Source organism: Accipiter gentilis, chromosome Z (genome assembly GCF_929443795.1).
Source record: "Accipiter gentilis chromosome Z, bAccGen1.1, whole genome shotgun sequence".
Classification (NCBI taxonomy): domain Eukaryota; kingdom Metazoa; phylum Chordata; class Aves; order Accipitriformes; family Accipitridae; genus Astur; species Astur gentilis.
The window spans coordinates 59,560,818-59,576,211 of record NC_064919.1 but is presented as its reverse complement, the minus strand read 5'-3'; the positions used below and the strand labels follow the sequence as shown (position 1 = coordinate 59,576,211).

General features: G+C 45.0%; 1 protein-coding gene across 1 annotated transcript in view; it reads right to left on the bottom strand.

The window, feature by feature from the left end:
• The window catches only part of MAP1B (microtubule associated protein 1B), a 72,338-nt gene extending 59,194 nt beyond the window's left edge, over positions 1–13,144 (bottom strand). Inside the window, exons 1-2 of the mRNA XM_049794522.1 lie at positions 12,863–13,144; positions 7,862–7,963 (exon numbers count right to left, since the gene is read on the bottom strand). Of these exons, the coding sequence (XP_049650479.1) occupies positions 7,862–7,963; positions 12,863–13,040 (280 nt within the window). The 5' untranslated portion in view covers positions 13,041–13,144. The remainder of the gene's footprint in view (positions 1–7,861; positions 7,964–12,862) is intronic.
• Between the last annotated feature and the right edge of the window lie 2,250 nt (positions 13,145–15,394).

Here is a 15,394-nt window from a genome sequence, read left to right as displayed (position 1 = left end):
ATCAGAAGCAAGACCCCTCTAGCTGGGGTGTCTTCTTAGGGGTCTGTCAGACTTCATCCCATATTTATTCCCCAGAAGTTCAACAATGGTGCCAGCAAAAAAACATGACTTGAAAACAAAAAGATTAAAGCAAGGCTTTTCTCTTCCCTTTTTAAATATTTATCTAGTCTGTCTTGTCTGTCCCCTGTGTCTGGGACAGTTTTCATTATGCCAATTTCCTCACACTTACAGCGATCCAGGAAACTTCAGCTCTTTCCTGATGGTCTTTTGAAAGGACCCATCCAAGTCTGGAGTCATGCTCTTGTTAATGGACAAACATATGACTATTAAGAGACAACCCTTTCTAGAAGAGTTTACTGGCTCTGACTGGGATGGATTTAACTTTCTTCACAGCAGCCAGTAAGGTGCCATGTTTTGGATTTGTGTCTAGAACAGTGTTGGTAACACACTGGTGTTTTGGCTATTGCTGAGCAGTGCTTGCATAGCATCAATGCTTTCTTTTGCCCCACTCTGGCTGCCTGTGCGTAGGCTGGGGGTAGACAAGAATTTGGGAGGAGACAAAGCTGGGACAGCTAACACAAGTTGGCCAAAGGGATGTTCCATACCATGTAATATGCTCAACAACAAAAGGTGGAGTAGAGGAAGGTGGGGTTTTTAGTTTCCAAGGTGGCTGTTGTTTGGAGACTGCTTGAGCATTAGTCTGCCTGTGTGAGGTGGTGAGCAATTTCCGTCACTTTGCTTGTTGGTTTTTTCCTCTTTCATTCAGCTATTAAATCATCTTTATCTTGACCCATAAGTTTTGTTGCTTTTGCTTTTTCTAGTCTCTCAGGGGTGGGGGGGACAGACACTCAATCCACCATAAAGAGCTTACAAGACCTAGAAAAGCTTATCTGTGACTCAGGACATGGGAGCCAAAGCTGGGATCAGTCTTTTCTCCAGCAGAGCTACAGAACTGCCATAAAACTGGCAGAGATTCCAAAGGCTGCATTTGGCAGGGGTGAATTGGCTTCCAGGTAAAAGTCTCCATAGCTCATTAGAATCACTCACAGATTACACAGCCTAAGATAGCTTATCTCACTGGAAGAGTTTGGGTTGTTGGTTTTGTGGTTTGGTTGTTTGGGGTTTTTTTTTGGGGGGGGGGGGGGGGGGGTGGGGGTTTATTCATTTTAAATAAAAACCTAAGCTTCCCAGAGTTCTGATGGCCAGAATCTCCCACATACAGCTATGCAGGAGATGGCAACATAGGGACACAGGACAGTGACTCATCTCATCGTTATTGACAAGCTCTCAAGTACCAGAATACATAAAGTTGCAACATCAAAATAATACTGAAATTCACATAAATTTGTTTCTGAATTAGTTATTATTTTAATACAATTTTTTTCAACTTAATTTTGTCTTGTATCAGCAACTAGGTTTGAATCATAAACAGGCTAATTCCAACCAACCAATAGAAAAGCCAGGAAGCAGAAGAGTCATGTCCTTACATTTATGAGTCTATGCTGCTTACAGACATGCAAGCCCAGGTCATCAGGAGCACTGGTGTTTCTTCTCAAGTCTAGGAACGGATTGCCACCGGCAACCACAAGCCAAAAGTAACCATCATGTCTTTTTGGCAGGACCATCTGGGGGTTTGATGCAAAAGCGTGAGCCTCTATTACAGAATTACCCAGTTTTCTATTTGTGACTATTACTGACTAAAGTGCCTGTCTTCCCTACCTAGTCATAGGGGCTGTTGAGGTACTATGGGATACTCCCAGCAGACTACAGACAGGAGCACCTGGATCTGCAGCCAGCACTAATACATCTCTTGCATTTGTCTCTACAAGGTAGATGACAGCTGGAGCTCCTCATGTTGATGCAAGGCTGATAGCAGCAGCCACAGTGGCAGTGCTCATTTTACAGTTGGCAATGAGGATGAACATGTGCTCCCCTTTCCACTCAGTCTAGAGACAAAGAGTGTCTCAACTCTCCTTCCCTAGGTCTGGTCCTATTACTGAATGCAGTGGTAAGCAACTCACTGCAAATAAAGCATAGTTTTTATCTGGCAAGAAAGAAGTTAAAAGGTTCACTTTCTTCCTCATTATATGAAAATTTGGTCCTGGTTCTACCTTAATAATACTAGATAGTGTTTCTTCTAATCTGAAGTCCAATCCAATTATTTCAGTGGCCTTCATATCAAGTATTTTTTTCATTATAAAGCCCAATTACAAGCATTTAATATTTGTCTCAAGTGATTGATAAACTGTACCAGAAAGTAACAGAAAATCCAAGCAATTAAAAAAGGTAAGTCTTAACAAAATTAAGAAAAACAGATATCTGAGAAAAATGTTGTCCATGAACAGAATCTAGATTAAAAAAGTGGCAATTACGTTGTGGTTACACATTTATTATAAATCCATGATGGAAGAGATGAGAGGTAGGTCATCTGTAAATGATACTGGGCAAGGGTCAAAAATAAAATATTGTTTAAGTCTTCAGTTTCAGACATCCCATATAGACAAAATGTTAGGAAAGGAAGATTGAGGAGTCTCACAAGGGACAAATTAAGAATTATAATTCTGTAAGTTTTTGTTAAATAACCATTAACAAAATAACCTTTGTGAATATACCATTAGGTATGCTGTATTCTTCTAATCAAGAGGGATGGGGATTCAAATTTCATAATGTAGTTAAAATTCTGTCTTTTTTCACAACTAACTTAATCCCATACGTCTGGTACCTGCCTCACACAGGTCAAGAAAATGTTCCCCTAAAATAGGGGCTATTGTAAGAACGCTGAACACATTGTATGTACTTGTGATACAAGGTATTTAAAAGTAACCTCTCAGTCATTTTGCTGATTCACGCTAACAGCTTAGCAGCAGCAGCAGGTACTGGTGTTTTGGCAGCAATGTAAATTCATGCTAATTTTCACTGAGATCATTCCTAAAAAAGCAGAAATGGAAGTCAGTGCCAGAATGATTGTCACATAAGTGGAACAATTTATTCACTGAAAAAAAAGATAAAGTCGCTTATTAGCCCATTTCTGGAATTTTGATTAGTGCTAAGAAAGGAAGGCTTTGACAATTCCTGTATCCGAATACAGGCTGTTGCACTGTAATCCCTTCCTGAGCCACCAAAATCCTAGCACCCCCCCAAAAAAAGCTCACGAGTTGATGAGAGTGCTGCACGTGCCCCTGCCCCATCTGGTTGCCCCTGCGAGGACACCCAGGCTCCCCAGGCTCCGCTGCCAGGCAGCCCCACTGCTGCAGCCCTGGACCACTGGCAGCAACACCCTGTGGGGACACCATTCACAGCCTCAGCAGCGTGAGTCAGCTCAATTCCCTATTCAAGTCCCGTTCTGCCTCCATTTTCTTTCTTCTAAGGCACAAATACTTTGAGATACAAAACAAGCCTGGTAGCCAACTAAAACTAACCTCTCCAAACACGAATGAGCTAAAATTACTCCACTCGATAGCTAGTCCAGCTATCACAGTCTCTAATAGCTGAAGAATCATATTTATAGGATGTCCCTAAACGTGCATACCAGACTGCTTGAGATTTTAAGCGAAATTAATTCCTAGGCATTTAGTGATGGTACTCTCATCCCAGCTGAGAAACCTGGTCTTGACATCTTGGGTCTTTTCTCTTTCTTTTAAGTGATAGGTTTTGCTCAAGTACCTATGTCCTCTTACTTGACAATTTTTGATGAACTGCAGTTTTCAGTAAGACAGCACTAAACCCATGACCTTGAGGACTTTATCAACGAGATCACATTGCAAGCTACTAGGTGTGATATTAACTGGGTTTAGATCTGCTTCGACAAAGGCAATAGGACTATCCACCACTTGGGCAAAGTATGGAGCTGTGAGTATCGATGACCAAAATTCCCAGATCCAGAAATTCTCCACAGGATACTAACAGGCCCAAACAGTGACTTTTGAAATGGTAACTTTCAAAATGAAAGCAGTTAAGGCTTTCTGGGGTAATGACGGTTTCAGAGAACAATGACCTTCTTTAGGAAGCTTGAAGGAGGCAAGCCCACTGGTACTGCTGCTGCAGGTGGCTGCTGAGGGGACACCAAACAGGTCTTACACTTTGCCAAGGTAGCCCCTGGCCACAGGCTGGTGAAAATGAAGTCTCAGGCTCAGGTAAGGAAGGACTTGCTTAAGCCAGTGCAGTCACCAGCTGCTGACTTATGGGCAACAGGAGACCTCCCAGTACTGCTCAGATAGGAGACGCATCTTCCACAGATAAACATTCTTTATAACAACAGGAAAAAGTACAAAGTAGTCACGGTGCATTGCTTGACCAGTATTTCTTAGAAGGTTAGGGGTGACTAGCTACTAAATAGCTATTTAAATAAACCAAATTTCATCTAGACAAGGGCTTGAATACACAATGCAACCGTCAAGTGTCCCCAGGTGGAAGCTGAGCAACAAAACAGCAGATGTAGAAGTCTTGGAGAAGGGGCCTCAATGGCTTCACCCTTCCCCACTCCCAAAACCCATTTACCAGGTCTTTTGTGAAGGTGTTTTATGCAGCTGAAACTTTTTTTTTTTTAATTAAGAAAAGGTTGGTACGTACAGCTGCAATTTCAACAGAGCTCTTTCCAAGACTCTCTACTTGCTCTGCCTCACTACCGGATACACAGTTCCCTTTCCATGTTACAATTCATTGTTTGAATTTTTTGTCCTTGTGATGTTAACATAAGATGGAAGTTATCAGTACATGACAGAGAAAACAGAGGTAAGCGCTGGAGTACCCTTTTTAAGTCATGTTGCCTGTTGTCTTGGCAACCAGTTAATAAGCTGTTACTCATTTTTCACCAGCACCCGACAACAACATCTCTGCGAGATTTGGTATTATTGAGTCTGCTAACTCAGCTGCTTTACAAGGTATCAGAAAAGATCTGCTGGCATCTCCATTCTGAATCCTATTTTTCAGGATTCATAAATCATCCATAAACTGCCCAGCAGCTGATTATAGGATGCACAAATTTCACTGACAATTCATTGCCTTGAAAAGAGCACAAAAAAGAGCGTTGGGATCCAGTCACCCTCTCCACAGTATCAATATGTACATTGCTATTCACTACGCAGGGAGAAGGATTAGACCTCAAATTCCTCAAGTGAAAACACATGAACGCTTTGACAGACATATTCTCTCACATGTCTCTCCTTCAATATCACAGGCATATGGTGTGTGGACAGGGTCGGCCCCATATCCTCCAAGCTTCCTTTTGGAGGAAGAGTCCTACCCTTCACATAGGTGCTGTATGTATCCTCAAGCTGCTTTGAGAAGCACACAGGCATATACTGAGCCAGCACTGCAATTACCATAATTAAACATTATAATCAAACAGGCTTCAGTCAGCAGTCAGACCTGACTACACTAGAAGCTGTGCAGACACATTAGATGACTCTACCCTTCCTCAAGAGTAAACTGTCCATACGTGTGAGTCACACAAAGAGTTCAGTCTCAGACGAATGAAAAAAAGGCTGTTTAATTACATCCCACAGAATACCCCGTCACCTTGATGAATACTTTCCTTGGACATAAGGTCACCTAGTTACCCAAATTCTGCAGAATTTCTGAGTTTGGCACCATAAGGAAATATGTACTTACAATAATCTCTTTAGGATTAACATTGACCATTTCACTGGTTAAACACTCAAAATTCAGTATTTGGATGTTGTAACAGAAATCAAACGTTCTGAAATGTTATTAACAAATGGCAATAACAAACCCTTCTCCCTACCAAACAGTAGAGAGGATACAAAGGAGCCTCATGCAGATTCAACATCAGAGAACCACAGAGACAAACTGAAAGAGAATGATCCTCTGATCTGTGCAGCAGGATACTGGAGGTGCCAATGGGCTTCCCCACAAAATTTTAGACAAGAAATTGGTCAAGAGGGCTAGCTTTATTCCTGGATGTTCCCTTTATCCAAGTTTGAGGGTCCCTTCATGCTCTTTCAACACAGATTTTGGTAGTTTATTGTTTAAAGATTGAGCAGTGGTGAAAAACACATTCATTACTGCTTGTCATAGAGATGTTGTGAATCCCAGTCACATGCAATTAAGCTGTATTCAACACAATGACAGACTAAACAGGCAAGTCTAGACAAACAAGAAAGAAATCAACCAAAAATACAATTCCTAGAGAAAAATTCCTAGAGGATTCTATAATCTTTCTGTTGGAAAAAAAACCACATGCATAATCTTCCTTTATTTATCATAAGAAAACAGAGTATTTGCTTTATTTTAATTCATGCAATGGTATCAGGATGTATCATCCAAAAACCACAGCAAAGAATATTAAACACACTGGCATATTTTTGCTAAAGGAGAAGCGCGGGATCTTTATTCTCCCTGAGGTTTTAAAGTAAAACACATACATGTTAAAAATGGGATACATTGCATCTTGCATTTCTTAAAGATAAATTCTGCTCCTTGCACTTATTGGAATACCCTCTCTGTAAAACAAAGCAAGTCATGTCACTGAGAAGTTGAATTAGCTTCATGGCATTTAAACTGAAGTGGAAGACATGTATTCTAGGCCTGAGTTCAATTCCATGTAAATGAGGAACTACATGCCTTGACTCTAAATCTTCACACTGAGTATTGTTGTATTGGTTCTGTTGGTTTTCAAACCAGGGGAACAATCAGAGAGGTATTTTTTTTTTTTTTCTTAATTCTGGCAAAGTTTTACTCTCTGTAGATTTGGGGACATACAGCAAAGTTTGCTACAACCTATGCTGCAAGAGGAAGAATTAGTTACACAACACATTTTGGTACATTATTCAAAACCATCAGGTCAATGCTGCCATGCTAGTAAGGCATAAGGATTTCTTTGTCAACAGTGTATAGCAGCTCACCTTAGGAATGTGATGTAGTAGCGTGATACAACACTTCATAGCGGTTTTTTTCACCACACTTAAGAGATGTTCCTGAAGCTGGAATTTGTAACACTCATCAGCACTAGGTTGTACTAGTCAACGTGCACATGGCCACAATGATTTCACCAATGAAAGCAACCTCTACTCCTTTGACAAGGTTATATATTTTTACATGAAAACAGTGATTAATTTCACCCATGCTCACTCAGCATTTGTGTTCAAGCAATGAGATGTTAGAAAACTTACCAAACACTTGATTCCCATGCAACCAGAACAAAATCAAATTTTGCACTTCACAAAACTGGGGTTTTTTTGTTTTGTTTTGCTTTATTGTATGAATGCTCTAAAGGAAGGGCAGTCTTGAAGAAAAGGCAGCAAAAGAGGTTTAGTCTTACAAGTCCTGAAAATTTCTCATTTCTTCATACAAGGCAAAGAAAGTTCCTGTGAGTCAAGGTAGACCCTCCACCCCTCAGCTTTTCACACCAAGAAAGAGAAAAGTCCAAGCCCTTTGGGAAGAAACATGGGCCTTGAACCAAACTTGTGCAACAGCCATGACACAGTTTCTGGCTCTATCAAACTGTAGAGCTAACCTTTCATGTTATTTTTTTGTATGTGCTCTACCTACCACAATAAGCTTCAGTCTCTGGGACTACTAGATTGGTACTACACAAACTGTTCAGACAAAAAGTGAGTTTTACTTAATTTTAATATTGCCCTAAAACTGACATCTACTACCAAAGTAATCACAGCAATATACACGAAGCTAACTAAAAGACTGATTACTTTAAAGTTAAGTTGTGAGAAAGTTAAAACAAATTACAATTTTCAAGCCATATTTTAAATTAAAGGTAAAAATCTATTCATTGTGAAGAATCACAAATGAAAGTGGGCCATACAATTCCAGGGTGTATTTATTTATTCTGCTCTTAAGAAAAGCAAACAAAAAATCCCTTTGTCAAACACTTCCAAAAACTCACCTCGCACTTCAGGAGAGAATCGAGCTGAATGGCGAGACACAAAAAGTTTCAGTTCTTGATCCAAGTTACATTCAATCAAGTTTGTGTCCCATGATCGGATTCCTAAAATTCAAAAAACAAAACACATCTAGCTTGATAAATGAGCAGTGGAAGTTTTAACTGAGTATTTCTCCATTTGCATTCATGCTATTTGCATATTTCTAAATTCCAAACCCAGCCCCTCCTCCTTTCAAGGCTCACAGCTATTTTTTTTTTTTTAAAGTGCTGAGTGCTCAGAAGGAGCACTTTGGACAGGAATCAGTCACAAGCAAGAGGAAATCTGCCTTTCCAATGGGTGAACATCCTTTAGGGCCCCAGCTTTAGGACTACTGGTCCCACATCCAACCTAGTAGCTACATTACTAAAAGTTACTGATGTCCCCAAATTGACTTTAAAATAGCAATACACTGATTTACAACTGAGTGAATCACTCAGAGGACACATTAGTCACATTGCAGGACCATTGTACTTGTCCCTCTGAGAAAAAAGAGACAGCATCACCTAGCGTGTTGCAAATTAATATTTAAATACAAAGTATTAAATTGCTGACTTCATAATTCAAAAGCTTTGAAGCATCCCATATTTTAAATTAAAATGTAAGTGATCTTTTATTTATGAAGTATCAAAATTCAAGTCTTGAGATTTAAAAAAGCTATGCTTGATCTTTTCTTTTAAAAACTAAACAGCACATCTCTATTCCCTACCATTTTTCCTCCCAGCTACTTAGAAAGTGAGACACTTGACACATATATGATCAAAAACTGTATTATTCCAAACTATATTTTTAAGGATTGAAATTCGACTGGGTGGGGGGGGAGGGGGGAATCATTGCAGCCAAAAGACAAATTTAGAGTTTCCTTCCATAAGATTTTGCTGACTAAATTAAAAATTAACAAGAGAGAGAGAGAGAGAGAGAAGAACATGCTTAACATTTTTCTATAATTTTCTTTTTTTTAAAATTGTTCTGAAAAATCTTCTAGTTTTGAAAAATAATGAGCAGGCAGTTGCACTGCAGGTAAGTCCAGGCACTGTTGCAATTTTGAACAGCAGCATTAGAGTGTTTTAGTTTTTTTTCCTAAAGGAACATCATTAGACTTACACAAATTAGCTGGCAAACATAGAAGGGACTGCAGGTGAGGAAGTGTCTGGTGGCACCTCCCCACATGCCTGACCATGCCTTTGCATGAAATTGTTGAGTTAAATCACTTTGGGGTTTGGCGAGGCGATGCCTGAAGAAGTGTGGCCAACCCTTCACCGTGAGACTGGCACTAACACTTCTGCTGGTAACTCTGTCAGGGTTTCCGACTGTGAACGTTGCTGTTAACACTACTCCCATGCTATATTCTCTTTCAAGGTAGCAGAAGCTTCAAGACTTGCACTGGCAGAAGCCATGTGGTAGGCTGAAGGATGAGGAGGAGAAAGAGGGGGAAGAGCAGAGCAACCAGATCCACAATGCCTGTCTCCCATTGCGGCTCTGGGTAGATTCTCCATGCAAATATGAACATCTGCATTTCAAGAGCCAGAAGCCTCTTCAGGGAGAATTCATCCAGGGCTTTTCCTTGTCAGCATCCCAGTCCAGGTAGAAGCATGCTTACTATGGGATATGCTACCAGCTATTAAGTAGCTGTCATTTGAAATTCTAAATAAATTTGGAAATATAGTATTGCCTGTGTATTTTATAACCATTCAAGAGAAAAATAACTAAGCTATATAACCAGCCACCTCCACTTCCTGACTGATGCATCATTGTTCAGAGGCATAAGCAGCGAATCGCTTTTGCAAGTCTTCTTATTTTCATTTCTCAAAAAATCTCTTGGCCATATGGTACATTTTTGGGGCATAGTTTTGGCAGACAAGTACAGCTCAGCAGGCTTTAATGTTTTCCAGGTGTTGGAATATTTGAGAGCAAGAAAGTAAAGATGATGTAATACCACGCATATACAGTGCATATGAAAACTATGACTAGAAAACTGACATCGATCATGAAGCTGAGGTACGTTCAACGAATGAGCGCTGAACTTCAAGAAGCTAGAAGATAAACATCTCACTGGCCTCTGACAGCAAGCTTGTGTGCGAGACTACAAAGCTTTCTACAGGTCAGTTAAGCAATATGGACTATGATTCAGCAATGCTGCTAATGATACGACCTGTCCACCATCCCTAGCTGCCTTTGTCGTGGATCCAAATTTGCTGTAGGGATAAGATTCTGATTAGGTGTAGTCAAGACTGCTGAGCCAGGCAATGTCCAAAATACAGGGCTCAACACAAAATAAATCGGGGGGGGAAAAAAAAAAAAAAAAAGCCTAGACATCCCATGCTCACAGTAGTCCTAGAAGCTGTAGCTGGGATTTGGATAAAATATCCCAAATCTGCAGCTGGATGATTCAGCAGCCTGGTTGCAAAAATTATGTATGTGCATTATAAAGTAGCATAATGTATTTTATACATTATATAACCAAATCAGGTTTGGGTAGAACGGAGGGAAATCTGGAACTAAAATCCAAGGTCAATCCAATTATGTAAATCATTAACAGCATGGATGTAACTACTGGAAGCATGGCTGAACTGTAGCTATTTCTTTCTGCAGTCTTAGGAATGTAATGCCACTAGACACAGGACTAACAAATCAGACAGCAGGCAGGGCACACCCAGTAGCATCTGCCAAATCAGTGGAAGTCTTGAAGCTTTCTCCTCACTCCCCTCTTCTTTTTTGGTGGACGGTGGGTTGGAGGATTGCCCCCTTAGCAAAGTCACATCCCAAACGTAATTACTGAAAATGCATCTTGCCACGCCATTCCCTCTTCATGATATATTAAGAAATGACTCTGCATTCCACCAGGTTGCGTAGCATCACGCCACTGATGTGTTATCAGCAGATGTTTTCTTTGACACGTTGCTCTGCAGTTTGGCGCATGAATCCTCAGTTTTCAGTGATGGTACTCAGGAGATGTACCAGAGAAGACAGCGAGGCAGTTATCAAGAACCCAAAATACATTTAAGGCTCTGTTGAGAATAGAGGTTGAAAGAAGCATTTTTTTCCCAGGCTGCAGCACACTTTCCAAAGAGAAAGAGATGAGTCGAGCCCGTATTTGCCTCATGCAGATAGAGCTTCAGACTCCCAGTGTACTCATCCAGAACAATGCACCTCAAAATTTCATCAAGGTTTTTTTCCTAGCAGGCAAAATCTCAGTCAGATCGTCTGACACCAGGAGCAGTGAGGTGACTTCCAATCCAAAACGATGAATAAAAAGGCCAAAGCATTCCCTCTGAACATCTAAAACTGTAAGGGGGTGTTATGGTTAGTGGCAGGAGCTAGCAGCAACAGAGCAATGCAGCACCAACGGTACAATAGAAGCTTCAAGAGACGGAGGAGCATTTCTTCAGAGGAAGGATGACATCAGCTGTCTTGAGGGCAGAAGTTTTATCCATTTGCTCTATAATTTTTAATAATTTAATTAAAATGCAGCCGATTCACTTCTGACACAACCGAAAATTAGATAGAATTAGTAAAGTGCAACGCTGAAGAGGCTCTGAATGACAAAGCATCTGCCTCAGTAGTTCTCCCTAGGAGACAATGGTAGCAATAAAGATGAACAGGTCATGGTTAGTTGGGAAGCTGGTTAGCTGTGATGAGGCAGTCCTTTACCACAAAGGGTCGTGGAAAAGGATCAAGAGAAATAGCTAAAGCAACAATGCTTGAGAAAGCAACAATAGAGACAAATGAAGTCCTAGCTGGACTGCTGAACCACACCTACATGACAAGGCTGCTACCGATTCCCTGTTCCAGGGTCTCTTCCTCCCCTCTAACAATGGCAGGTTTCCGAAATCTCTGCTTTCACCACCCCAGAACAAAAAAATATATGTTACAAAATCAGGTATCAATTGAGTTTAACAAACTATAGGGTCCGGCAACAATTTTCTTTGTGCTTCCTACCACTATTACCGCAACGAGGCTTTTTTTCCCCCCTCTGCGTGTACACTGCAATCTATTGTATCAAGAAACCACAGTGAGGAGTTATTAAACTGTCATTTCACTTGCGATACCTTCCTGTATCGCCGTGTCAAGAAAAGGACAAGCGAACAGCGCGTCAAAGCAGCCCGTAGCCGGACAATAACGAGGCTGAGCCCGCAGGTGTTAGCCTTGTTACCCAGATGTTTTTTCTTTATTGAAATATACATATGCGCATATAGAGCTCGAGTCCTGAAAAATTCTCCAGCCGAGAGAAAAGTCTGACCGTCCAAACTTGCACACAAAGGCACGGCTGCGCTCCCGCTCGGGCAGCCTTTGCCGCCGAGGAGGAAAACGCCCCGCATCCCTCCGGTTCGGTCTGGCGGCGGCGGGACGGGGGTTTGCGGGCAGCAGCCGCAGCCGCAGCCGCAGCCGCAGCCCCGGCCCCGGTCCCGGTCCCGTCCCATGCCCATCCCCTGCCGCGTCTGCCGCCGGCGCCGCGGCCGCCCTTTGTCCGCTCCGGGCTGCCATAGGGACCGCAGTGCGGACTGCGCCACGCCCACCCGCCGGTGTCTCCGGGCAGACGGGCTCGGCGGCGGCGGCGGCGCTGGGCTCCCGCCCCGGCCCCCTCCGCCCCAACAATGGCGGGCAGGGGGCTCGCTGCCGGGCTGGCGCGGCGGGCGACCCAGCCCCGCTGCGGCTCCCCGCACGGGCGGCAGCGGAGCCCGGCCCGCAGCCCTTGCTCCGCAGCGCCCGCACCCCACCCGGGGAGGAGAGGACGGGGAGGGGCTGCGGCGGGACACCCGCGTGGAATAAAGAGCCGGAGACCGCGGCCCGGCGACTCCCGTGCCCCAGCCCTGCGTGGGGTGGGCGTGGGGTGGGGGGTGCTGCTGAGCCCCGGGCGCGTCCGCGGAGGGGGAAGGCGCCGGTGCCCGGGGAGGCGGGGGGGGGGAGGGGGGGCGTGGGGTGTGCCGCGGCGCTGCCCGCGGCGTCCTCGCTGCCCGCCGCCTCACCTCGCTCGATGTTGGCGATGGCCCGCCGCAGGTGCTCCTCGGTCACCAGCTCGCCGATGACCACCAGCAGGTAAAACTTGCTGTCCAGGAAGCGGTGGGAGAGGCTGGGCGAGGGGGAGGTGGGGTTGGGGATGCTGCAGGAGGGCTCCGAGTCCACTTCCACCACCACGGTGGCCATCGCCGCCGCCCCGCTCCGCCCCGCGGCTCGGGGGCGCTGAGGGGAGAAGGGCCGCTCGGCGGCGGCTCCGCAGGCGGCAGGGAGGGAGTGAGGGCGGGCGGGGAGGCGGCCGCGCTTTTATACGGAGACGGTGCAGGGCAGGGACCTGGTGAGGAGGAGGAGGTGGAGGAGGAGGAGGAGGAAGGGGGGGAGCCGGCGCATCCCCGCGCCGCCGCCGCCGCGCTTCCAGCATCCGCGGCTGATGTCATCTGCGGCAAATCCTCCCCGCGGCGGCCCCCGGAAGCAGGAAGGACGCGGGGGGCGAACAACGCCCCGAGGGGACGCCAAGGGGTGCGACCCGGCCCCGGCCCCGGCCCCGGCCCCGGCCCCGGCCCCGGCGGGGGGAGCCCGCGGCCGGCGCAGGTCCCGCGCCCCTCGGTCATCCCTCGCTCCCCGGGCCCTTCCGAGGCGTCGCCCCGCCGGGCTGGTCAGCGCGGGGTCTGGCCCTTGCTGCCCCGGCTCCCCGAGGCCCTGCCGGGGCCCCAGCCTCGAGGCGGAGCGGTGGGGAGCCGCAGGCGACGCCGTGGCAGAGCTGGGGAGCTCCTCTGGGAAGGCCGGCAGTCGGGCTCCAGCCGCAGCCCTGGCGCCGACGGATGAACAAGCAGTTCCACTGCCCGAGGCCGAGGGTCCCGTCTCCTCCATCTCGCTGTAGCGCTGCAGCAACATTTGAGTCCCGCTTCCCGCGCACACTCAAACGGCAATCTACATACTCTTGCTGCCTTTTTTCCTGCGAAGGCAGTTCACTTAGTAAGATACTTCAAACGAAGCCTCTCCGCACGTGTTCAAGGCCTGCGGACAGATGACTTAAACAAAAAAAGCGCTGGTTTTGGATGAGCTGATGAAACCCATACTCTTCAGGCTCCAGAAGTTCAAGGGGCTCTGGGTAACTAATTCTGACCAGGCTCAAGCAGCTCCAGGGAGCAATGGTGCCAGAAAACATCTACGATTACAAAAACAAAGGTTTCATTCCTCTCCACATAGAAGTTAGACGTCTGCTCCCCAATATGCTCTGAGACCCACTCAAGAGAGGAACTCGGTCACCTCCTAAAAGTGTTTTATCCTCGCCTAAAATGGGATAAAGCTGTCAGATAAATCAGCCTCTCTGAGATGTTCCTCTCACTTTACTGACAGAAGCAAGGCACTGGTTTACACTAAGCCTCTTGTTTATATCGCTAAACTCACGTGGGAGAAATCTCACTGTGACCTCGGAAAGAATATAAACTTCTATAGCCTGGTTTTTAAGATAACCTCTGGTCCCTGACTGAGAAGATGCTTCCTCTGTGTGCAGCTCCTTCCTGTACTGACTGCCCAAATTCACTACCTGCTGCTTGGGACCACAGAGTGCTTGCCCGGACAAACCGATACATCAGTACTGTTTTCTTAGAGTATTTACTTTGTTCCAGGGCACACTGGACTCATTAACGTGCATTTCAGGTTGTCACTACTAAGTTGCTTGTCTTATTTGCCTAGAGGCACCCACAAAGATTGAAACACCTGTGTTGTAGGTGCTGGTCCATAACGTTATACCTGCCTATAGCGCCTAGTGTTTTTAACATGAACAGTTCCTCTGCATAACTACAGCATGATGTGTTCGGGTCTTGCATCCAAAGCAGACTATTTTTCCGAACTGTCATTAGTCTGAAGGTTGTAGAGTGCAAACAAGCATTTTTACAGCCATGTTAGGTGGCTGAGATGACACAGTGGTAAAGAGCAACGGTGGTCATTCTTCACTAGAGCTGACACTGCTGATAGAACAAATGCAATGGTGTAGATGCAGAAGATCTAGCAGCAGCTCTTTTAAAGCTTGTGAGGTATGCATAGGCACAGATTGTTGCTTTTTTGTGTAGCCCTGTTCATCTGGGCGCAGCTATGACTTTGGTGTTTCCTTGCTGATCCTGGCAGTTTCCATGGGATAGTATGGGTGCCTACCTAGAAGTAATGTCCACTCCCCATGTCCTAGATAACCCCTACCCTAATAATCTATTCTAATTTTAGATACCCTCAAGACTTGCCACATGGTGCCCACTGGAGAAAGCCAGCTTCTGACTTCTCCCACTGCAATACATAGCTTTGGGATATGCCTTTATTTCAATCACCAGTAAGAGCAGCTGGTTCCTGGACCATGGAAGGACCTTGCCAAGGGGACTTGCTAACTGGTTGCAGAATAGACTGGTAGTGGTTACTGGACGTAAAGGTAAAACCATTGCTTGCCTCGCAAGCACAGCAGGTTAAATGGATTACTCTGAGAAACGCACACCAATACACAAAGTGCCTTGTATGTGCTTTTTAGCATTTTCCTATTTTAAGAAAAAATG